The sequence below is a fragment of the Schistocerca cancellata genome, chromosome 4, assembly GCF_023864275.1.
Source record: "Schistocerca cancellata isolate TAMUIC-IGC-003103 chromosome 4, iqSchCanc2.1, whole genome shotgun sequence".
In the NCBI taxonomy this organism is placed as follows: Eukaryota; Metazoa; Arthropoda; class Insecta; order Orthoptera; family Acrididae; genus Schistocerca; species Schistocerca cancellata.
In genome coordinates this window covers 731,572,667-731,598,188 of record NC_064629.1, presented here as the reverse complement: position 1 = coordinate 731,598,188, position 25,522 = coordinate 731,572,667, and the positions used below count along the sequence as shown (strand labels likewise).

Here is a 25,522-nt window from a genome sequence, read left to right as displayed (position 1 = left end):
AGACTACGCGATTTAACACTATTCGAGTACTAAAACTCGATGCTACAACTCTCAAATACTATAACACGCCCGAAATTTATGAATTAAACAATGCAAGTACCAAAAACACGCAAAGAAATTAAGAATTAAACTATGTAACAAATAAGTGAGCTCAGAGTATACGACTTGCTGCTGCAGCTGCTTATCCAACGGCGGCAGGGAGCACACTGACTGTGACCAACCGACACTGGCCGTTCAAAACTAAAACAGATGACAGACGACTACGCGAATTTACACTATTCAGGTACTAAAACGCGATGCTACAACTCTCAAATACTATAACACGCACGAAATTTATGAATTAAACAATGCAAGTACCAAAAACACGCAAAGAAATTAAGAATTAAACTATGTAACAAATAAGTGAGCTCAGAGTATACGACTTGCTGCTGCAGCTGCTTATCCAACGGCGGCAGGGAGCACACCTGAGCCTTGTACACATTACTACATGCAGGTGGTATGGATATGTAAACTGAAAGCCATGTGAAGCAGAACATTTCATTTCGTAGCAAGATCCCGGCAAGTCTGGTGGTGGATATATTATCATGCCTGGTGATGTTTACAAGAGGTGAATGAGCATCCCTCATATGACATAGACTAGCACACTGCCTTAGGGAAAAATTGTTATTTTCTTTAAAAAAATTGTTTGTGATATATTATAGCATGAGGTCATACAAAGTTGGGTGACCTGTGGTTGTAATATATATAATTAAAAATTTCACTGGTACAGCTGCCATCATTTCATCTGCGGGACCCCACAGGAGACTAGTACCTTCAGCATTAGAATTCCTCACCAATTACTCATGTAAGAATGGTTAGAGGAACATGAACATATTTGTGTGATCCTTCATGTCATCTACCCCAGCCATATTGAGCACATCTGGGACATCATTGAAGGATGTGTGTGTGTCTTGAATCCAGCTTCTGTCAGTCTTAATGCTTTGTGGGTGGTGGTTGCCTCACTGTGGTACCAGAGCGTTTTCATTGTCTTGTGGAGCCCATACAATGACGTATCACAACTGTCACTATTATGAAAGGTTATATGTGTCTATTTCATGAATGTAGTATAGGTTATATTGTTAGTATTTATGAACAGTTTTTCAGGTTGGCAATTATAAACACATGCTTGTATTTGGTTTGGAAAGTACTGTATCTATAACTTTTTGAGTAGAGGGTTTGTACATAACTGCAAAGGGCTGTCTGACATGATTCAAATCTCACAATTTATCAAATTATACAATGGGAGTTACCCTGTGCTATGCACTTTACACTAGTTTGAAAAGTACTGATGTAGATGTACACATTTATTTATTTATTTATCATATTCTGTAACTCCTGTTATGAAAGAGTTACAGCAATGATTTAAATGAAATTTAGGAATACACTGGCACAAAACAGCAGTTCTTGGAAACTGCATTAATAATCAACTATCAGTAATCTGCTGTTATCTACACTATGTTAAATTTAATATAGTAAAATTAGCAGGAAAACCCCAACTTAAAGAAAAATCTGCTACTTCTTCAAATATGAAACATGGATACTTTTTATCTCCTACTGAGAGCTCATCTTATTCATTAACACCTTGTATTTATCATAGAATATCTGTTACGTACATTAAAATCTTTGTGACAGATTAATATTTTGAGCCAGACTAGGACATATTCCAGGAAATTTTGCCTTTTGTGGGCAGTGCACCATCAGTTACCCTATCTATAATTAGCAGCACACCTCTCATGAAAGGTAGGACTTTTGTGTTTGAGTTCTGGTTTGGTTTCCAATTCCAACTTGTTACAAAATGTTGAAAATATCATACAAGGGTCATCCACAAAGTAAGTTCCATTTGGTTGCATAAAACAAATGTGTACAGATACAGAAAAAATATTTATTGTAAAAAAATCTACAACTGATAAACTACTTTTTTACATAGCTTCCAAAATTATGTAGGCCCTTGTCATAGTGTGGCACAAGTTTTTGTATGCCTTCTTCATAGAAGGTTGCTGCTTGTGTATTCAACCATGTGGTAACATGTTCTTTCAGCTCGTCATCATCATTGAAGTGTTGACCACCAAGAACAGGTCTTAGGTGTAAGAAGAGATGAAAGTCACTAGGAGCGAGGTCCAGGCTGTACAGAGGATGATTGTGTGAACCATTTCATCAGTAACCACAGAGGGGTGTCCACTTTGTTCTTCATTGTGCACTTGAACACATCCTCCACTGAAGAGTCTGCTCATAACTGCGATCGTAGCACTGCCATGGCTAGAGATAGAAACAGAACTTGCTTTGTGGATGACCCTCATTATAATCCACATAGAGTAAAAGGTATTATCTCAAGAAGACCCCCTATCTGCCTTTTTGTCAAAATATTTATTCTGTCAGTGTTTTATGTCCAGCAGCGTAGCAGGAGATTTTGTAGATCTTGGAACATACGGAGAGAAACAAATTATAAGTAGAAACTTTTAGTCAGCCAATTAGGAGTCCACATTAGGCATATTTGGAATCACTGCTCATGGAAGGCAAGGGTTCTGGGTTTGAGTCTGTGTCCAGTACAGCTTTAGCTTGTCACAAAAATGATGATCATATTGTATAATCTGCATAGAGTAAAATACACTTCACTGACAAAAAAAGTGAAGTGCAAAGAATGCATGGTTTGATGACAATATAACTTCAAACATGTAAAAATCATCAACAGGTATGTAAATGGCTAGAGTTTCAGTTTTTTGTGACAGGTAGGATGGCAACCAGATTGCATTAGTGCTGTGCATGTTTGTGTTGTTACCAGGCGTGGTAGGGTATATAAGAGGTGTAAATAGCCTCAGATGCTGAGTGATAACTGTGAAGGGTACAGAGAAGCCACATAATCATGTGAAACAGAATTATCAGCACCTCGCAGATCTGTGAGGCATTCAGATATATCAGTGGCCCAGTGTTGGACTGCGTGGGGATGTGAGAGTAGGCATACTAATCAAAGTTCTGGTAAAAATGTAAATGTCATGTGATGAGGGCCTCCCGTCAGGTAGGCCATTCGCCGGGTGCAAGTCTTTTGATTTGATGCCACTTCGGCAACTTGCACATCAATGGGGATGAGATGATGATGATTAGGACAACACAACACCCAGTCTCTGAGCAGAGAAAATCTCCGACGCCAACGGGAATCGAACCTGAGCCCTTAGGATTGACATTCTGTCGGGCTGACCACTCAGCTACCAGGGGCTTGTACTTGCCATAAAATAACAAGTAATGGATACCCTGTAACATTCTGTGTCATCCTGCACCATTGATTGGAGACTAGGAGCAGCCAGACTAGGGAATTATCATCCCATGTGTAGACTGCCAGTAACTCCACAACACAAGTGACTGTGCTTGGAATGGTGCCATGCCTGGGAGCATAGAATAATGATAAAGGGCATTGCTTTGTGTTCAGCAATGAATCATATTTCTGCACTCCCCTGAATGGATTGCAAATGTGGTGGTGACCTGAAGAGACCACACATTCTTCTAATGTTTTGGAGAGTCATAGCAGTGCTGTAGGAAGCCATCAGGTATTATGTCATGCCACAGCTGGCAGTGACTGAGGGGACTCTGATAGTACAATAATATGTCGTGGACATCCTTCATGCTCATGTGTTACCTCTTATACAACAGTATCATGGTGGCATTTTTGAACAGAATAATGCTTGTTCACACATGACAGGCGTCTCTATGAATGTTGAGGTAGTGCATTGACCACTGCCAGTATTTGGGGTATCACAAGTTGTGGGCCAGCTTTCTCAGGAGAGGATACTATGGCTTTATGACACTCTCAGTACATGCACAGACCAGAGGGAGTGCAATGTCATGCTGATAAATGGGCTCACACTGCCAAGTTCTTTGTAATTTTGACTCATTTTTGTACTCATTGAAATAACATCATATATCCTTTCAACTCATTAAGTTTCATTTTTTGCTCTTTCCCTTCTGGATGCTTGACTTTTTTTGTCAGGCATGTTTCTACACTTCCCAGAATGCATGGCAAACACAGTGGCAACTTGATGGGACCACACATTCTTCTAATGTTTTGGAGAGACACAGCAGTGCTACTCCTAGTGTCACAGTGTGGGAAGCCATCAGATTATTTCATATGACTGACATACTCTAAGTATAAGTGAACACTGCTATTTCTCATGCAGCTATCAGGAACAACCAAACCTTGAATTTCAGTAATCGGATAATTTGTAGAAGGAGTAAAATGTGTGTTATTAGTTTTAATTTGAATTAATAGGAATTCACAAATATTTGATTATCTTTGTTGATCCATTATGGACCATGGGACAACAGCTGGCATGTATTTCTTGATGTAATAATTGACCAACAGCCGTATGTATTGTGAACTTCTTATGTGCTACCAGTTTCGGCATTACATTGATGCCATCTTCAGGCCCCACATGTCATAGTCGTAAAATCGCTATGTAATGCCAAAACTAGTAGCACATAAGAAGTTCACAAAATAAATTTCCACGATACATATGGCTGTTGGTAAATTATTGCATCATGAAATATTTGACTATGTCTATTTGGAACCTGTTGAAGATATTTAAATTTGAACATACAAGACAACTCTCAATCCTGGACAAGGAGATGAAGCTAATATAGAAATGATTTTTTGTCCTGTATTGCTCCTGAGGATAATTCCATAAGACAATATGAAATTAAACTCTGTAAACAAAGTCAAAGAGAATATACGATCAGGATAGTTTTTGTTGTTTAGCTTTGGCAGGCCTTTATTTATGAGACCATATACAGCTCCTGTGAAATAGCTTTCAGCTGTATATGGTCTCATAAATAAAGGCCTGCCAGAGACATTATCTGAAAATAGAGTCAGTATTCTTTTGTCGGCCACTTCCCCAATATGGTTTTGACAAGACTTAAAGGAGTTAAATGAGTCTATAATTACAGATGATATGCTTATTTCTTCATTATGCTCTTGTTGGCTGGACATCAACTCTTTGTTATGCCTTTGCCATCATTATGGTTATTCTAGTTTTATTTATGTACTTTAAACTCTTTTCCATGTATTTACAAGTTTCTAATGTATAAATGCAGGGAATCAAAAGGATCAAAGAATTTTGAAAAGGGTGTGTGTAATAATCTGTCAAACATGATACACTGCTCATATATTTATTTTATGAAGCAAAAAGATGACAGCATATATCTTCCTTTAAGCAGAAGTCTTGAAATTTTTTTCATCAATCTAGAATTTCTTCTTCTAATTTAGATGGTCAGTAATGTTATTTACAGCTGCTTGTAGATGACTTGAGGCATTTATCAAATGAAGGATGTTCGTATATTCTGAAAACTAGGTATTCACATGCGATTCAGTTGTTCAGGTCTATTTTGCTTATATACATGAGTAACATGATTAGTCAAAGAATTGATTTTTGAGAGGTTCTTTTCTTTTGAAATTTCTGCATCTGAGAAATGTGTCCTAATATTATCATTTAACTTTTGTTTCATTTCCACCTTCCATTTACAGTTTGTGAAGAAACAGGTGAATCATTTTGGTGCAGTGCCTCCAGTCATTGTACTTGAGTTTTTCCAACTGACTTTTATGGTTAAGAATATCAAAAGTTGTACTCGAGTCTAAAAACATGTTTTCTCCACAATACTTTCAGAGCATTTTGAAGAAATTCTATGTAATTTGTTTTATTTACAGTTGTAACCTCTGGCTTTGAACAATGAGTGTATATATCTGAAAACTTGATTGGTAGTTGCACACTAAAATTCAGTTGTTTCAGTAAGTATTATTCTGCCATCGTATTTCATTTTAGCTGTGGTGTCTGTGGACTCTCTGTCATTTATGCAAATGGACAATGGCAGAAGAACTAACACACTGCTTTGTGTTGCTCCTATTTCAACTTCATTTGAATTGATTACTAACTTGATTTTATGATTAGCATAAGATAACAGTTTCACAGCATTTTTCTGCCCTGTAGATATAATTTGAATCATATTTTTCTTATTCCTTGAATATATAGTTCATCCAGTTTTTCTAAAAGTACAGTGTATCAATACTTTTGTTATTTTCTAGATTTCCAATTCTGTACTGAAATTCATCAATTTTGTTTCTGTACATCTATCTTCCCAAAGCTATGTTAGTCAATATTCAATAATTTATGGTCATTTAAGGATTAGTGATTAGTTCCTTCATCAGTTCCTTAAATGTTTTTGCCAGTTGTCTGTTTGTAAATCAACAGTAGCTAAGTAAAGTCATCACTGTTTACACTGTGCATTTGTGATATGATGATCTCTCTTTTCAGCAAACAAAGAGAGCAGTTATTCTTACATAAATAGTAATTTTGTAACTGGTAGAATGAAGTGGCTCTGGGAAATAAATAGTACAATATTTCTTAGGTACACTTCTTTCATTTTCATGATGTATAAAAGCAAATAGGTGGTTATGTGACTATTAACAGTGTTTCTTTACAAGCAGCTATTAACGTGGATCATCATGCAAAAACTCATAAATGGAAATGGCACTTGTGTTGAATCATAAATATGAAGCATTTAGATTAGATGAACATAAAATAAGAGCATTAGTCTGTGTAAATAAGTGATGCCAGTTATTATGTTGGCAGGGAACTGATGCTGGTTGCAGATGCATTGAGACTTGGTGGAGCAATTCTCAGTGTGTACCCTAACATGCTTGCACCTCAGCTGGTTGGAAGACTGTTGCCAGAAATTGGTGCTAACCCCAATGTGAAGATGCTCTTGCGCCAGTGTGATGAGAAGGGTCCAGAGCATTGTGCTTGCTTACCACTCTACCATTGTTTACATACTCCTGGTGGACCTCTTAAGGTAGCTTATACATTTTAGAAGCTTTTTCTAATAATGATAATTTTATGAAATTTAACTGTTCCTTAAATGTTATGGTTACAAAATTTGCAATCAGTTATTTGATTTTTGGTTGCTTGTTTGAGCTTAAGGTTGCTCACTATCAAGTTTATCAACATCCAAAAAATTTGCAGATGAATGAGCTTGAAGCTTACAAAACTTTTCCTATAATTATGTTAAAACAACAGCATTATCAATGAGATAAAATACTGTTATAGCTTCAAGTTGAACAAATATATTTCAAGGAAGACGCAATACATGAAAGTCCCAGATCAAGTAAACAGAGTAAGATGTGCGTACACTTTAACAGTCAAATCATAACTGAGTCCAAGTCTAGTGGCCGCTGGCTGGCTGGCTGCTTAGGTGGCGCTGCTGCTGCATGGCTGGCAGACTGCACCACATGTAGAGGACGCACGTAACTGTGCGGCGGCACTTTGAAAGATCGGCGAGTCACAACACTTTTCCCCCCTTTGAATTTTTTGCACAGGTCTTGATGGAGGTGGCCTGTAGATTGCTAACGTCCATAGGTGTTGTTTGACTGGCCGTAAAGTCTCGAGGAGGAGGCTTCCCATATGGACGGAAGTATCCCCGATGATAACGGGTCGAGATGACAGGAGACATGGGGGTCGAATCTGCTGGGGCCCCGTGCACCAATCTGCCCATTGCGGCAAGTCCAGTTGTTATAACAGGAGACACGGGCAATGTGTCCGCGTCCGTAGGAGAAGGAGGTGAGTAGAGTTGCTCCGACAGATGATGGTCATCTGGTCCCTGCATGGGCACGTCTCCTGGTGGCGTCAGTTCTTGTGCTGGCACTGATATGATGGTGAGAGAACTGCGTTGTGAGTAACAAGAGATTCCAGTATCCCAAGCGTCAGGTAGAGCTGAAGATTGTGTAGCGGCATCTGGAACAGGCGTTGCCGGCACACGAGGCCGAAGGTAGTCCGAATGATGCACTGCAACACCCGAGTCCATCTGGATTTCATACAGGCATTGGCCACGGTGTTGTAAGATGCAGCCAGGACTCCATTTTGGCCACCTGCCATATCCCTGTACCCATACAAGGTCGTCGGCAGTGAACTGGCCAAGCGAAGGCACTCCCGGCCGTGAGGTGGAAGGCCGCAGAAGATGAAGTAGCATGCGGGGCTGTCGGCCATGAAAGAGCTCAGCCAGGCTACGGTCGCCCATGGGGGTGAAATGGTAAGAAGCCATCATCATCAGCAGAAGAAGAAGTCAGGAGTTTTCTCATCTGAGCCTTAAATGTGCGGACCAGTCGTTCAGCCTCAACATTTGACTGTGGATGAAATGGAGGGGCCATGACATGCACGATGCCGTGACGGGCACAAAAATCCGCAAAATCAGAAGAGGCAAATTGCAGACCATTATCAGTAACAAGAGTAGAGGGAAGGCCTTCCAAAGAGAAAATGCGAGCTAGGGCATTGGTGGTTGCCACGGCAGTAGGCGACGTGCAACGCAATGAAAGGAAAGTTAGAGTAGGTGTCAATAATGAGAAGCCAATAAGTACCTAAAAAAGGTCCCACAAAGTCAGCGTGAATACGCTCCCAGGGCTTCTCAGGCGAAGGCCACGGTGACAAAGATGACTTCGGGGTGGTGGCCTGTGACACACAAGGGCCGCAGGCAGCGACCATGTGAGCGATTTCAGAGTCGATGCCGGGCCAGTACACATGACAGCACGCCAGAGATTTTGTGCGAGAGACACCTCAGTGCCCTTGGTGAAGGAGGCGCTAGACCGAAGAACACAAAGATGCAGGTACCACAACACACGGCAAAGCATTGTCGGTGGAAAGCAGGATAACACCATCCCTAGCTGTGAGGCGGTAACGCAAAGCATAGTAGTTCCGCAACGGATTAGAAGTCTTAGCAGACGGACGATCTGGCCAACCCTTCTGAATACAGCGTAAAACCTGGGAGAGGGTAGGGTCATAACTCGTAGCAGCCACCAGCTGGTCCCTGGTGATGAGGAACCTGTCCACAACCCGCTGCTCGTCAACATCCAGGTGGAAACACAAAAGTTTGTCCCTATCGAATGCCAGATCAGGACCCATGGGAAGGCGAGACAGTGCATCAGCATTTGCATGTTGAGCCGTCAGCAGGAAATGAATCTCATATGTGAAACGAGACAAGTAAAAAGCCCAACACTGTAGGCGGTGTGCAGCCTTGTCGGGAAGTGACGTTGATGGATGAAACAAGGAAACAAGTGTTTTGTGATCCGTAACAAGATGAAATTTGGATCCATAGAGAAAAACACCAGACTTATGGAGAGAATAAATAATGGCCAAAGCTTCTTTTTCAATTTGAGAATACTTTTGTTGGGCATCCGCGAGCATTTTGGAGGCATAAGCAATGGGTTGTTCAGAACCATCAGAAAAACAGTGTGCAAGGACTGCACTGATCCCGTATTGAGAGGCGTCCATGGCAAGAACAAGATATTGGCCAGGTCGATAAGTAGCCAAGCACAAGGCCTGTTTCAGCATAGTCTTCAATTTCTGGAAAGCCGCATCGCATAACGCGGATCAGTGAAAAGGCATATTTTTATGCAACAGGCAATGCAACGGCTGAACCACCAAAGCAGCAGATGGTAAAAACTTGTGATAGTGTGCTAATTTCCCCAAGAAGGCCTGCAGTTCCACAAAATATGTAGGGCGAGGAAGGGCATCGATCACAGTGACAGTTTGCTGAAGTGGACAAATACCATCCCGAGAGAGTTGAAACCCCAAGTACATGATAGATGCCTGAAAAAATTTTGATTTCTGAAGATTACACTTAAGACCGGCAGTCTGTAAGACATGAAAAAGTGTGCAGAGATTTTGAAGATGTTCGTCAGTGGTGGAGCCAGTGACCACAATGTCATCCTGGTAATTTATACACCCAGGGACAGTGAGCAATAATTGTTCCAAGAATCAATGAAAAAGAGCAGGGGTGCTGGCAACCCCAAATGGCAATCGTTGGTATTGATAGAGGCCAAAAGACATGTTAAGGACAAGAAACTGCTGGGAAGCAGCGTCGAAAGGAAATTGATGATAAGCTTCTGACAGGTCAAGTTTAGAAAAATACTGGCCTCCAGCAAGTTTAGTGAACAATTCTTCAGGTTGAGGCATAGGGTAAGTGTCGATAAGGCATTGAGTGTTTACAGTGGCTTTAAAATTGCCACAGAGATGAATATCACCATTTGGCTTAGCAACGACAACGACAGGAGAGGACCACTCACTGGAAGTGACAGGAAGCAAGACCCCTGAAGCAGTGAGACGATCCAGCTCCCGTTTGACCTGATCACGAAGGGCCACAGGAATGGGCTGAGCCCGAAAAAACTTAGGCTGAGCAGTGGGTTTGAGTGGGATATGAGCTTCAAAGTCATTTGCATGGCCTAACCCAGGAGAAAAAAGGGAAGAAAGTGTCGTTGACAAGGAATCCAGTTGAACATAAGGAATAGCATCAGAGATGGTATTGTCAGAGTCATCTATGGAGAACCCAAAAATGAGAAAGGCATTGAAACCAAAAAGATTCTCCACGTTAGTATGGTCGACCACAAATATGGGAACAGTGTGAACGACAAATTTGTAAGGTACCTCAGCATCAAATCGTCCCAAGAGAGAAATCTTGTGTTTATTGTAAGTCCATAATTGCCTAGTGACAGGTGACAGGATTGGAGAACCCAACTGAAGATACGTCTGAGAATTGATGATAGTGGCAGCAGAACCAGTATCCACCTGCATGCAAACATCTCGACCAAGTATTTGGACAGTGAGGAATAACTTTCCTGAAAGGGAAGAAGTACAATTGACAGACAACACAGAATCAGAATCAGCATCATGTTCATGAACAACATGTATGCAGTCGGATTTGCGAACAGATGACACATGACCCTTTTTTTTGCATTTGTGACACACAGCCCAACGTTGTGGACAATCTTCTCGTGAATGTTTCGTAAAACACCGTCGACATGAAGGAAGTTGCTGTGGGTTTTGCTGCAGTTTCTTAGAGGTTTGTTTACGGTTAGGCCGAGGCTGCACTTGGGAGCGTACTGTGGCCATGTCGGCTGGCGGGGACACGCCACACGCTTCGTCAACATCACACAGAGGTTGTATTTCCCCGACGTTGCCCCATGCCTCTATTTGCACTCCAGAGGTGCGAGAAATTTCAAAAGACTGAGCGATGGATAGGACTTCATCTAGAATTGGATTTGCCAACTGAATGCGCACGTTGCCTAACTTCTTTGTCGGGCGCCGATCGGATAATAGCATCCCGTACCATGGAATCGGCATAGGATTCTTTGTAAACTTCAGTAACAAATTGACACTTTCTACTGAGGCTGTGAAGTTCAGCAGCCCAAGTGTGATAGGATTGATTTGGTTGTTTTTGACAATGATAAAAGGCAACAGGAGAGGCTACCACATGCATTTGCTTTTGAAAATAGACGGACAGAAGTGAGCACATTTCAGCAAAGGACAAAGACGCAGGATCTTTCAAAGGAGCCAATTGCGACAACAACCGATACATTTGAGGTGAAATCCATTAAAGAAACAGAAACTTACATGTTTGTTCGTCCATGACATGAAATGCTAAGAAGTGCTGTCAAAGACATTTTTCGTTATCAGACCAGTCTTCCGCTGTCTCGTCGTAAGGAGGAAAAGTGGCCTGATGTATGTTATGACTGATTCTTAATTTGCAGGATTCTATGCTTTTTCTTGAACCAAAGATTATCCTCATAATTCTTCTCTCTAACACTTGTAGTTCATGTAATTTATAATATAGTGCTAGGCATTGAGTTGTATATACACATTATAATTTCATTCCCATGTTGCGATGTGTTATTTTTGCATTTTGTGACATGCACTTTTTATTGTAAATATTTTTAATTATTCTAAGTGCTATTCCCATTTGGTGTATCCAGTGCATAAAACTTGAGTTTTTCAAACCATTGCCCTGTCTAAACTCTGTGAATTCCTAGAAGTGCCTGCCATTTGCCATGAACCAGTAGTCTTGTTAGGTTACATGTGTAGTCTTTCCGTCCTGTCAGTTGTTCTTTTGGTTTGGTTTTTACAGTAGAAAAAATTATAATTAACCTTGTTCTACCCTTAAATTTAGTAAATGAGATAACTTGCTCCAGTATTATTATTCACCTACAAGGATTTAGTTAGTATTCATTGTTTTTAATGTGTGACACAGATTAATATTTTTTATGCAGACAAAGTTTATCATTTTATATTGTTTAACATCAGATTTGTTATGATGTTTCCTTTGTTATGATTCGCTTAAACTTTTTCACTGCCCAATATAATTTACATTTGATGAATTTTGCTGTTGTGATTTCAATTTATTCATAGATAAAGTTTTGGTAGTTTTGGAGACTGTGTTGAAGCAAGTGAGGCCAGGTTTTATCATCAATTGCAGGATACATAATTTATATTGCTGATTCCTTGTGTTTTGAACATCCACTAAAATTTACTATATGTGTTTAGGTCTTCTTAGCTTCGACAAGCTAGCATTCAGATAGCAGCAAGCTTTTTGCCCTAGGATCAGGACCAACAATCTATTCAATACCCTTTATTGACCAGAACATACAGTCAACTAGCAAATGGAAAGCAGGTGTTGACAGGTGTGAAAATTATTGAACTATCAGTTTAATAAGTCATGGTTGCAAAGCACTAACATGAATTATTTACAAACAATTGGAAAAACTGGTAGAAGTTGACTACAGGGAAAATCAGTTTGGATTCTGTGTGGGAACATGCAAGGCCGTACTGACCCTACAACTTATCTTAGAAGACAAGTTAAGGAAAGGCAAACTTACATTTCTAGCATTTGTATACTTAGAGAAAGCTTTTGACAAGGTTGACTGGAATACTCTTTTCAATTTCTGAATGTGGCAGGTGTAAAATATAGGGAGCAAAAGGCTATTTACAATTTTTACAGAAACCAGATGGCATTTATTGAGAAGGGAGTAAGATAGGGTTATTCAATCTGTGTATTGAGCAAGCAGTAAAGCAAACAACAGAAAAGAAAGATAGAGTAGGAATTAAAATTCATGGAGAAGAAATACAAACTTTGAGGTTTGCCAACAAGATTGTAATTTTATTAGAGACAGCAAAGGACCTGGAAGAGCAGCTGAATGGAGTGGACAGTGTCTTGAAAAGAGGATAAAAGATGAACATTAACAAAACCAAAACGAGGATAACAGAATGTAGTGGAATTAAATCAGGTGATGCCGAGGGAATTAGATTAGGAAATGAGACACTTAAAGTAGTAGATGAGTTTTGCTATTTGGTGTGCAAAATAACTGATGATGATCAAAGTAGAGAGAATATTAAATCTAGACTGGCATTTATGAAGAAGAGAAATTTGTTAACATTGATTACAGAGTTAAATGTTAGGAAGTTTTTTCTGAAAGTATTTGTATGGAGCGTAGCCATGTATGGAAGTGAAATGTGGATGATAAACACTATCGACATGAAGAGGATAGAAGCTTTCAAAATGTGGTGCTACAGAAGAATGCTGCAGATTAGATGGGTAGATCATGTAACTAATGAGGAGGTACTGAATAGAATTTGGGAGAAGAGGAATTTGTGGCACAACTTAACTAGAAGAAGGGACTGGTTGGTAGGGCACATTCTGAGGCATCAATGGATTACTAATTTGGTATTGGAGGGAAGTGTGGAGGGTAAAAATCATAAAGGAAGAACAAGAGATGAATGCGCTGCTAAGCAGATTCAGAAGGATGTAGGTTACAGTAGTTATTTGGAGATGAAGAGACTTGCACAGGATAGGGTAGCATGGAGAGCTGCATCAAACCAGTCTCTGGTCTGAGGACCATGGCAACAACAAAAAATAGAGCATTTTACTAACATTATTTATGTGACAGATAAATTTGTCCAGAGTGTCTTTATATTTCAAATAAATTTCTAATCAAATGGGGCCCTGAGTAAAATTATTTTAATTGAATATAATGTATTTAATATTGTTACCACTAATTTCCAAAAACAAAATTGTTCTCTTATTTACTGCTACCACATTATTATATCACAATTTATCTCTTGTTATATTGTCATTTGCATATTCCATTAATGATAATTGCAATCTTTTGCTATGGTGATATAGAAGGATTCTTAGTTATATCTGGCTTTATGTGAATGTGTTACAGTATTCTCTAGAGGGCCACCAGTTTGCTGTGTTTGGATTTTGTTTAACATCTGACTTTCGGTACATTGTCTCAATTTCAAATAAGTTTATCACTTGGGATTTGTCAACAAGTGATCTTACAAGAGAAGTGAACCCAGGAATACAAGGAATAATGCAACAAATGATTTTGAGCCCTGATAATCGTTTTGCTGCAGCATTTACTAACAACAACCAGGTTTGTGTAAATATAAATTATGTGTTAGCAATAGATTATAACTGATAAAATTCCTTACACGTAAAATAGAAGCTGATTAAAGTGAAATGGCTGACCTTACAGCACTTTTCTGAGGCTATTTTTGTGTATAAGATTAACTTTAAGATTCAGTCAAGTATTTACACTCAAATCACTTTAATTAAAGAAATGTTAGATTGTCATTCAAGAGTTCATACCCAAAAAGTTATAAGACATATGAGAAAACTATCAGTAAGGATGTTGTATCAGAATTAGAATTTTGCTATCACAGTTTATACAGCTTTAAATAACTGGTTATATGTATTGGGTATAGGAAGAAGATCAGCCCTAAGCTGGTAGCCCAATAACTTGATCAACTTGAAGACTTTTTGCAAATCCTACTTCTACTACTTTTACTCAGCCATATCAGTTACCAAAAGGAACAGTAGCGGTCTCTTATCAGTCCAGTCAAGTAGCTCTATCACTATATCTCCAAACCCAGTATACAGCAACCCTTCCTGGACCATATATACCACCACAACAATCCACATAGGAGTACCTTGAGTCTTCTTCATGTGCACCATCTCTAATGCTGGGATGACATTCTTGTCAAGAAAAAGCTTGACAGCCTTATAGCTGTACAAGTATTGAACCAGAACCTCCAGCAGTATGTTATTGTTGAGCCACTTCACATTGACCTCAAAGAAAGAATTGTCTGCTAGCACATTGATGATCTCCAGTGAGCCATCACCCTTGTGTTGGATGTGTGGAGGAAGGAGAGAGAGATTGTGGGGAGGGGGAGCATATGCCCCCAGGTTGCGATTGTGCTGTCAATAATCCTACTAGGGTCATTTGTCAACTACAGTGTACCATCTGTGCTGTGAGCATACTATGATCCTTCTTCTACTACTTGTTCTCAGCCATACCAGCCATTCTTGTCATACTCACAGCTGACGTCATCCTCAGCTAACCTGCATAGTCAGTCATCTGAGTTTTGTTAGGTATAAGTCAGTTGGTCATCAGTCAGAACATCAGTTAGTCACTTGATTAACTCAGAGGGCAGGATCACCAAGGATATCTTGGGTTCTCTAGGCATCTTTTGTCCATCAGTCTTCCGTGCCCATTGTGCATGCAAAACATTAACAGTTTGCTTTCATTGTTATTGCAGCAAACACAACAACTTTGCTCAGGTGTGTGTGCTTAACAGGTCTGTCAGTTCTACTCTCTCCAGCAGAATTGGTGTCTTTATTACTTTATTGCTATATCTGCATCATTTAGTAGTCATGGCTGGACAGACAGCATGAAACACATATACATATGTGTTGTTTGCAATTTTTCAAATAACACATAAAGAATATTTTTCACAATAAGGACAATATCATTTAGTTCAGTCACTTTGGTCACTGTTGAAAATAGAGTTTCATGGGTGGCATTTCAAGTCCTGTGCAGTTTTTCTTTTGAATAATCCAGGCAGCAGAAATTCCACTTGTCAAGGCAGTGTGTTGAACATGTTTTGAGCAACCATTGGGAAACTATCTTGTGTTCCAGACAGTTGACAGCTTGGTATAAATATTTCAACATTCCTCTTGTAGTGGATGTCATAATAATACAGTGTGCAAGAAAAATGTATGGCACAAATTGCAGGACACATTCCTCACATGTAGATGAAGAAATTATGTTATATAAACATGGGTCTTGAAATCGTCTGTTTCCATCATGTTACAATGCATTTTCTCCAACTCATTGATTATGGAAAATACACATGAACAGAACCACGTGCAACTCTTTCTTACAGGAGATGTTCAATATGTCTCTGTGGGCATTGATACCTGAATCAACCTGCCATTGTAGTGAATCTCAGATGTGCTGATGTATCCCTGGAGTATTGCGTAGGGTTTTGCAGCCTTGCATAACATGGGTATGGAGACTTGGAACATCTTGTACTTGTGTTCCATACACAAGAGCTTTCAAATGCCCCCATAAGTAATAGTCCAATGGGTTTAGGTCCAGAGAACATGAAGACCAGGCGATTGGTCCATATCTATGTATCCATCTTTAAGCAGATCTATTATTTAGAAGCCAACGGACATTGCGACTAAAATGAGGAGTTGCTCCATTGTGCATGAAGTACATGTTTTGTCACACAGCTAGAGGCACATCTGCTAAGAGATCAGGTACAATATTCTCTATGAAATTATGATAACTTTGTTCATAGAGCCTGGGTGGAAGTTACTGAGGCCCTACCAAACAGTCACCAACAATGCTGGCTTAAACATTCACAGAAAATCTTTGTTGGTGACTTGCTTCAACAGCTGTGTGATGATTGACAACTGACCATACATGCTGATTGTGAAAATTTAAAATATGATCTCATTCACACTCATTGGAGGAAATGAGTTCTAACATGGAAACAAAGTGTGGCTCCATAAACTTACCCAGCATAGTAATTGATGACATTCATGTCAGGTCTCCAGCTGGAGACACAATATTTCAGCAGTCCACCTGGCCACCATTTCCAGGTGAGTAAGGTGTCACACTAACTCACCAGATCTGAAATCAAACACATTGTGGCAGCTCCTTTATACACTGCCTGTAGGTCCGCCACTTGTGTGCGGATATAACTGCCCTCTAGCACAAGGCACAACAGTGCACCAGTGGTGAAAACTTGTAGGAATGATAAATTGATATAACACACTATTGACAGCTTTTGGTGACGAAACTGTAGACTGTTGCTTTTTATTATCAAACAAAACAGGGTTACAACTCTTGCTTAAAGGATACCCCTCATCTCTGTTTATATTAGTGTCAGACAGCCAGATTTCAATGGCTTCTTTCACTACACAGTCCCAGTAACATGACACAGGGCAACCCCTTGTGTCTCATCATATAACATTTTATGTCCTTCAATAAGACAATGTCTGCAACTGCAGATTTTTCTGGCTGAAATAAATGCATGTGGTGATGGTGTTCTGAGCATCGATCCTGGACTGTACGAATCATTTGTCCAATACAGGCTTTCCTGCAATGGCAAGGAATTTTGTAGACATTGGGCTTCCTCAAATGCAAATTGTACTTCACTGAACCCAGCAGAGCTCTAGTCTTAGCTGGCAGATGGAATACATTTTTAATATCAAATTTCTTTAAAATTCTTCCTATTCTTGAAGATGTGCTTGTATCTTCAGTTGGTTCCCACAAAGGTCCAATCTGTAGAGTATGACAGATCTGATTGTTGACATAATCGTTCTGCTTGTGTCAAACTATCTGCATCTGAGATGGTGTAAGCCGTTCTTACCAGTGTATGTAGGACCCCGTTGCATTGGTACAATGGATGACAACTTGATGCATGAAGGTATTGGTTTGTATGCGTGGACTTACAATAAACACTGCGCCCCTGTATCTCTTTTTACCTCCTGTAGCCTAAGACATATAAAAATGGAAGTTTTCCATCCTTTTCAACTTCCATTATGAACTTAATATTGGGATGCAGACAATTAAAATGATCTAGGAAATGATTCAGAGCATCCCTCCCATGTGGCCATACCATAAACGTATTGCTGACATGTCTTGAAAAACAAATTGGGTTCAAGAACACCGTCTTCAATGCCATGTCCTCAAAATCTTCCATAAACAAATTGGCAACTATGGGGGATAATGGATTTCAGATACTCACTCCATCAGTTTGTTCAAAGTATTTGTCATTAAATAAAAAATACACTGACACATCACCACATGGTGACAAACCTTAGATGTTTCTTCGACCAATTTTTCTTCAATTAACTGCAAAGAATCTTTGAGAGGAACTCTGGTAAAAAGTGACACACCATCAAAGCTAATGAGCAAATCCATGGGACTGAGACACTAAGACTTCAAACCCTGAATAAAAACAAGAGAATTGAAAACATAATGTTCACATTTTCCAACATGAGGGCTGAGAATGGATGTTAATACTTGGCTATGTTGCAAGTAGGAGTGCCCAAATTGCTAACAATAGGCCAAAGAGGAACGTCTTGCTTGTGTACCTTAGGCAAACTGTGTAATCTCGGTGGGACTGCAGTGCCGGGTCGAAGTCCTTTAAGAACATTGTCAGATAATGAACTCTTCTTCAAAAGTGAAAGTGTATTGTATTTTATAGTTTCACTTGGATCATTCTGTAATCTTTGGTATGCCAAGTCTGCATGAAAAAGATCCATTTTACCCACATAATTATCTCATGAAAGAAGAACCATTGCCTTGCCCTTGTCCACTGGTAGAATTACTAAATTCTGGTCTTCTCTGATAGACCAGGTCACAGCTCCTTCATGCAAGGAGGTTACATTGTGAGTGGTGGCACCTGATACAACATCAGCCAGATCGTCGGGAAACCTGGACACTGCTTGTTCAATGGCGGAAATGAATTATGTAATGGGAACATTCCTGGGTGTAGGGGCAAAATTTAATCTGTCTTCCAATACTGCCAGTGTAGCATCATCCAGTTGTTTGATTGTGAGGTTAATCACAACATGTTAATGACATCATCATCCATTATTGTAGACTGAGAAGAAAGCTATTGAAACTTCAACGTTGACCACTGACAGCATTTGCATGGACCCAGTCTGATATTGGGCAGGATAAATTGTCAACCCAGTCCCAAGGTGCAGAAGACAGCAATGCTGAAACTTCCAAATGCAAATAAAATAAATCCTATGATATGAAATCCAATTGCCTATCTGTAAAAAGAATATACTGTTTCTTTTTTCTTCTTTTTTTCTTTTTGATGAACTACTTTTTAATTTTTTTTAAAGAGCATATCTGTTTCTAGGAGAGGTGTACAGCAGATTTTCCTTAAATAAAAAAGGTAGTGTCATCATCAAAATGTAAAATGTGGTTATTATAACATACATCATTGACAAAAAAAAAAAAAAAAAAAGGGAAAGGAGAGGTCTTATGACATATCCATGGAGTATGCTACACTCCAGTTTTTGTTCTTGGAAGATTGATCCATGGACTGGTACTACCTGCCTTCAGTTTTCAAAATAAGACTAAAGAGTTACCAGAACAACATCTCCAACACCATACCACTTTAGCTTATTGAGAAGTATCTTGTGCAAGATACAGTCAAATGCCTTGCTGAGGTCACTTTCTCTGTCCTTGAACCCCTGTCTTATCTTTGGAATTATAATCAGTGCTGCTATAATTGTTGGCTTTCCTTTTCAAAATTGTGCTGTGTGTCCTGAAAGATTTTATTATCTTCAAAGTAACTTATTATCTGGTGTTTCAGCCCAGACTCCATAACTGTAACTAAAATTAGTCTAAAACTTGATGCTTTGAACTGCTCCCCTTTTTTGTAGGCTGGTACTGTCTGTGCCAGTTTTTTGGAATTCTGGGATAACACCAAAGGATAAACATTTATTTATTACTATGGCTAATGGTAAATGATATTCTTCAGGATTGTGCAGTACATGTCATAGATATCTGCATTCTCTGAGTGCTTATACAAATTCACTGTTTTTACTGTGTTTTAGGGTGCACTTCATTCCACTTTTTAATTGTGCAACAGTGTAAATTTCCTATATGAGTTTTAGGATCTAATCCCGTGTCTGGTATTTCACTTATAGTATTTTTCACTGTTCTAAGTACTGACTGAAGACATCAGAACTATACGAATTTAATGCAGAGTTAGGATTTCTTCTGTGCCCATTTACCAGATTCCAAGTTGCTTTACATGGATTGTGAGCCTCTTTAATATACCTGTGATTGTATTTCGTTTTTGCATCCTCTACTTCATTTGTGTAAATTCTCTTGGCTCTTAAGTAGTTAGAATGGAGTAAGTCTGTAAGTCTGTAATTGGAAGATCTAAAGCTGTCTTCATCCAGTCCCTGATCATTATGACAATGCATTTTAATTTATCTAGCTCAGGTTTATACCAAATCTTCCCTTCAATAGGTTTTTCCCTTTCTTTTGTTTTCTCTACAGGATTATTCTTGGGGATTATTAGGAATATATCACCAAATTTCATCCATAAGCTTTGGAATAGACATTCAAATGAGTCACTGGTCCCCATTTCTGCAATTTTATGCTGCCAGTTTACACCAGACAATGCTGCTTTTAGGTCATTTAGTCTCTCTTCTTCAATAATCCTTTTACTGAATGTGTGACTTGAGTACCATATGAATAGCTGCAATTTACTTTTGTTCTTCATACTGAGTTCCATTACTAGTGTGCTGTGATGTGCAATCATAGGTTCAACTACAATGATATTATAATTCCATGTACTGAAGTTGGTGGTAGCTATGTCTCACCAGGTATCACTCATTGTTGGGGAACAATTTGCTACAAGCATCCCATAGCTATTTATTAAGCTCACAAAGAGCTTCTCTTTACCACTTCCACCACCTATATATATGATGGGGTCACCATACAATGCAGTTTTAGGCTTAAGGCATGGAAAGTAAAATAAACAGTTCTCCATCCATGCAATAAAGTTTTCAAAGGTATCTTCTGGTGAATGGCACACAGAGTTAACAATGAGAGCCACTTCAAGATCCAGAGCTTCACAAAAAATTTAAAATTGATTCCCTTTACACTACTTTTTTTTTACATACACTGTCACACCACCATGAGTTGTAGTAGTTTGATGCCATGCATTTACCATATCTAAATATTCGAAAGATCTGTAACAGCCACCTTCTGCTTCTGTCAACCATTGCTCACAGATACATAAAACATCTGGTTTCACATCTTCTATAAAGAATGATAAAAGGTTCACCTTGGTTCTTAAACACTGCACATTAACACTTGCTATGCTGAAAGTCATATTACTGTCAACACTAATATCCTTTCTGTATGATATTCTGTGGCCCTGATTTTTTATTTCAAACCTATTTTACTGGGGCACTGGTTGATGTCCAGAATAAAAAAATGCTTTATTCCAACTTTCTTCGGCCATATGACAATGCCCACTAGCTTGTCCTTAAGATGGAAATCAACATTGATCTTGAAACTACTATTTACACGCTTAGTTTCTAGTGATAATTGGTATAACATGGAAATATTTTGTCAAGATATTTGTTTAGATTTTTAGTTGATGCACCATTTTCACTCCATATAGCACTCCTTGTTCCTCACCAGTGCTTATTATCAGATTATTTTCTGTCTCTGGCACTTGAATTTCATGGCAGGTGATTGGGGTATTGGTCTTTCTTCCTCTACAGGTGTCTGAAGTGCTGCCTTATAAGGCATTTTTGGTTGTACAGCTACATCTTAAGTCATTTAATGCATGTTTGTTTGCTTGTTGTTCTGCTGTAATGGATGGAATTCCCTTATCACTACAATGAGCAGTTGTTTTCCTATAACATGCCTCATGCCAATCTGTAATTGCATTGAGTGGAAGTATCTCTTCTGAAAGACTCACGGGGTTGTAAAGACTATTTTGATAGTTACTTACATCAGTTTTTGTTTTGTTAAAAGAAATATTATCCGTGCATCATTTCTGTGTCACATCATGGACTGTAGGTTCTTTATTATTATTTACTTGTTCTGACTTGCCTATTGTGGTTGCAATATTGTTTTCATGTTCACACTCATTGCACATGGTGAAATTCTGACTATAAATATCATTATGCACCCCTTGGTCTTTCACTGGTTGCCACAAATGTGGCAAAATGTAGGACTGACCATCTGTAAACATTTCTTATATACAGCAACATAATTTTTGACACCAATCACAGCTCATCTTTTACTCCAGTTACATTTTTTTAGTGCTTTACATTGTGTTATATGAAATTATCTTTAATTAATGTCTTTTGATGACGCAGTGCCGTAGGGGACCGCACCGCCACTTCCCAGCAAATTAGGGACACTGTTGCTCCTGGGGTATCGGCGAGGACCATTCGCAACCATCTCCATGAAGCTGGGCTACGGTCCCGCACACCGTTAGTCCGTCATCGTGCAGCCCGCCTCCAGTGGTGTCGCGACAGGCGTGAATGGAGGGACGAATGGAGATGTGTCGTCTTCAGCGATGAGAGTCGCTTCTGCCTTGGTGCCAATGATGGTCGTATGCGTGTTTGGCGCCGTACAGGTGAGCGCCACAATCAGGACTGCATACGACCGAGGCACACAGGGCCAACACCCGGCATCATGGTGTGGGGAGCGATCTCCTACACTGGCCGTACACCACTGGTGATTGTCGAGGGGACACTGAATAGTGCACGGTACATCCAAACCGTCATCGAACCCATCGTTCTACCATTCCTAGACCGGCAAGGGAACTTGCTGTTCCAACAGGACAATGTACGTCCGCATGTATCCCGTGCCACCCAACGTGCTCTAGAAGGTGTAAGTCAACTACCCTGGCCAGCAAGATCTCCGGATCTGTCCCCCATTGAGCATGTTTGGGACTGGATGAAGCGTCGTCTCACGCGGTCTGCACGTCCAGCACGAACGCTGGTCCAACTGAGGCGCCAGGTGGAAATGGCATGGCAAGCCGTTCCACAGGACTACATCCAGCATCTCTACGATCGTCTCCATGGGAGAATAGCAGCCTGCATTGCTGCGAAAGGTGGATATACACTGTACTAGTGCCGACATTGTGCATGCTCTGTTGCCTGTGTCTATGTGCCTGTGGTTCTGTCAGTGTGATCATGTGATGTATCTGACCCCAGGAATGTGTCAATAAAGTTTCCCCTTCCTGGGACAATGAATTCACGGTGTTCTTATTTCAATTTCCAGGAGTGTATATCCGCCTCTAAAATATATAATTTTACTCAACTTTTGTTTTGAGCTAAGTTGTAATTGCAATTTTAATTGTTATCATGGAGTAACCTAATGTGTATTACTGATACGTAGAAATAATTGTATCGCCAGTGAAATATATATTGTATGCAATCTGGTGTATCATTGCATCTTATTACATTGCTGCCATATTAGGTCACTTCTGTATGGAAAGTGGAAAGATGACATAACAAGTATCAAATAGTTGGTTATAGCTCAATGAGCGCTCACTGCATAACCCAATGTGTTTTGTGTGTTATATATTTTAATAATCACCTTAAAGTCAGACTATTGGTTTGTTAGTCTTTGGTAGTCACTAGAAAGTGGAATCATGAACATTAACTAAACCAATAATCACACAAATAAATGTGACATGATCAACTTTGATCATGTTCCAGACTATTCTGATAAACTTTTTTCTCTTATGAAATGAACAGACCAGAACTGTTCCTAACGTTAGGTGTTAACCTAATATTGCCACTGAGGATACACAATCTCATATTTTTTTTATTTTTTTACCTCTTACTTTATGTCAGTGACAAACATTTATTTATATTTTTGTATGTTTTAAAGTATAGGGACATAACATTGCATACATTCTAATCACTGTTATCTCATTATGAAGGGCTTAAACATGTGCAATTCATTTATAATGCAAGATTTCTTGTATTCTCATTTCTTCTTGTCCATCAGAAACTTCTTTTATTTGACACCTCTCTTGCCCATCTTGATTTATTTTAATGAAAATTTATCAGATCCCTTGATGGAATAGTACATCAACATGAAACAGTCACATTTTTATAGTTATTTCTTGTGGTATTTCTTTGCAGGTAACATTGGCCCAGATGAAAAACAAGCTACTATGCCTTGCTTTGCACATAATTCAAAGAATATCCATATCTCTTATGTTAAACAATAGGTAGCAGCACTAGCTGCACTGTTTTTCCACCATTTCTGTAGTTCAAGAATCTGCTGCCACATAGGCACTTGTTATGTAAAAGGCTTTGTAGTTGAGGCAGAATAGTGATGTTCCAGCTTTCATCTGTTAGTCTGTTAAAGAAGTCATTTTAATTTTTATAAGGGTTTAGACTGAGGTGTAAAATATGAAATTCATAATTTTCATTTGGGTGAAAATAAACTCTATATTTCACAATGGGATAATATTGTCCTGTGTTTTGGGGTAAGTTTCACCAGAAGACTGAAATTTTGTTTATATTGTTACCTACCAGGACTTACCATTTTAAACATAATTCTTTCTCATCAGGCTGACAAGTGTTTCATTAACTACTGAACGGCCTAAAAGAGGCCAGTGTCCAAAACCTTATCTCCAGATTCAAAGGCTTGGGATTGTCTCCCTAAACAGACAAAAGCTTCTTGAAACTGTGGCAATGAACAAAAATGAAGTTGGCACGGTAGAAGACACAATCTTAACAGCTACAGAAAAAAGTGACTATTTAACATTCTTAACTGAGGCTAAGAATATGTGTTACTGGAGGCCGTACAAAATAAACCAACCCAAAAATTTTCTAAGAACAACCTATTTTCTGCTCCTCAACTGCATAGCTTTGTGTAATCCATTTTTTTTTTAATATTTAAATTGTCTTATGCTTTGGAAATGATTGACCTGACAAAATAAAGTAATTAGTATTTTCTTTGACAATTTATTTTTTTAATTTTTTACTTCACTGCTTGGAATTTAAAAATTCATTGAACTTTAGTAATGATCTATTAAATACACAATTGATGTTTGGTTAGTTTAACATGGGATCAGTGCAATTTTGGCTTTCTGTGAATGGATCTGAACATGTGGGCCAATGTCACCCCAAGTAATGCTAACACTACCTGAATATGCTGTTTGAGTCTTTCCTGGCGCTGCATCTGCTTGATAGGTTCCCGGGATTTACGCCGGATAATATTGTAGAAACCGCACAATATTTCAGCAAGACAACTGCCCGCCATCTTCAGGTGCTACTGTCGCATCGCTGAGAAGCTAGCCAATTTATATGCTGGCTTTCTAGAACAGCGCAGGTGCCAGCAGGGCATAACATCATCAAAGACCAATCGTAGACAGCATCGAATACCAGAGCCCTCTGCTGGAGAAATGGGTCGCAGTCTGCGGAAGCGCGCCGCGGCGTGGGAAAATGAGTCCGGGAGCGACAGACCCCGTTCGCGCATGCGAGGTGTTGGCGCACGCTTTAAGCATCAGCGCTAAGGCTTCCCATCTGCATTGACTTGGTGCGGTTGCTAATCTGTGGCTGACGATTCCTTAGTGCCACCAAGGCTGGCTCCCAGGCTTTGCTCAGGTGAAACCCCATGTCTCTGTTTATTAGGTCACTGCATATATACGTATTTCGACTGCCTCTTTGATGATGGAGTCCCAGTATGTGGAAGCATGCGAGAGGATCTTGGTTTCTTCATAATTCATGCCATGTCCCGTGTCAAGGCAGTGTTCAGCAACCGCAGATTTCTCTGGCTGACCCAACCTCGTGTGATGTTTATGTT

The 25,522-nt window shown here is 39.4% G+C and overlaps 1 protein-coding gene across 1 annotated transcript in view; it reads left to right on the top strand.

Annotated features, from left to right (window-relative positions):
• The window catches only part of LOC126183826 (NACHT and WD repeat domain-containing protein 2), a 293,040-nt gene that overhangs the window by 161,753 nt on the left and 105,765 nt on the right, over positions 1-25,522 (top strand). The window contains 2 exon segments of the mRNA XM_049926082.1: positions 6,651-6,870; positions 14,063-14,275. Of these exon segments, the coding sequence (XP_049782039.1) occupies positions 6,651-6,870; positions 14,063-14,275 (433 nt within the window).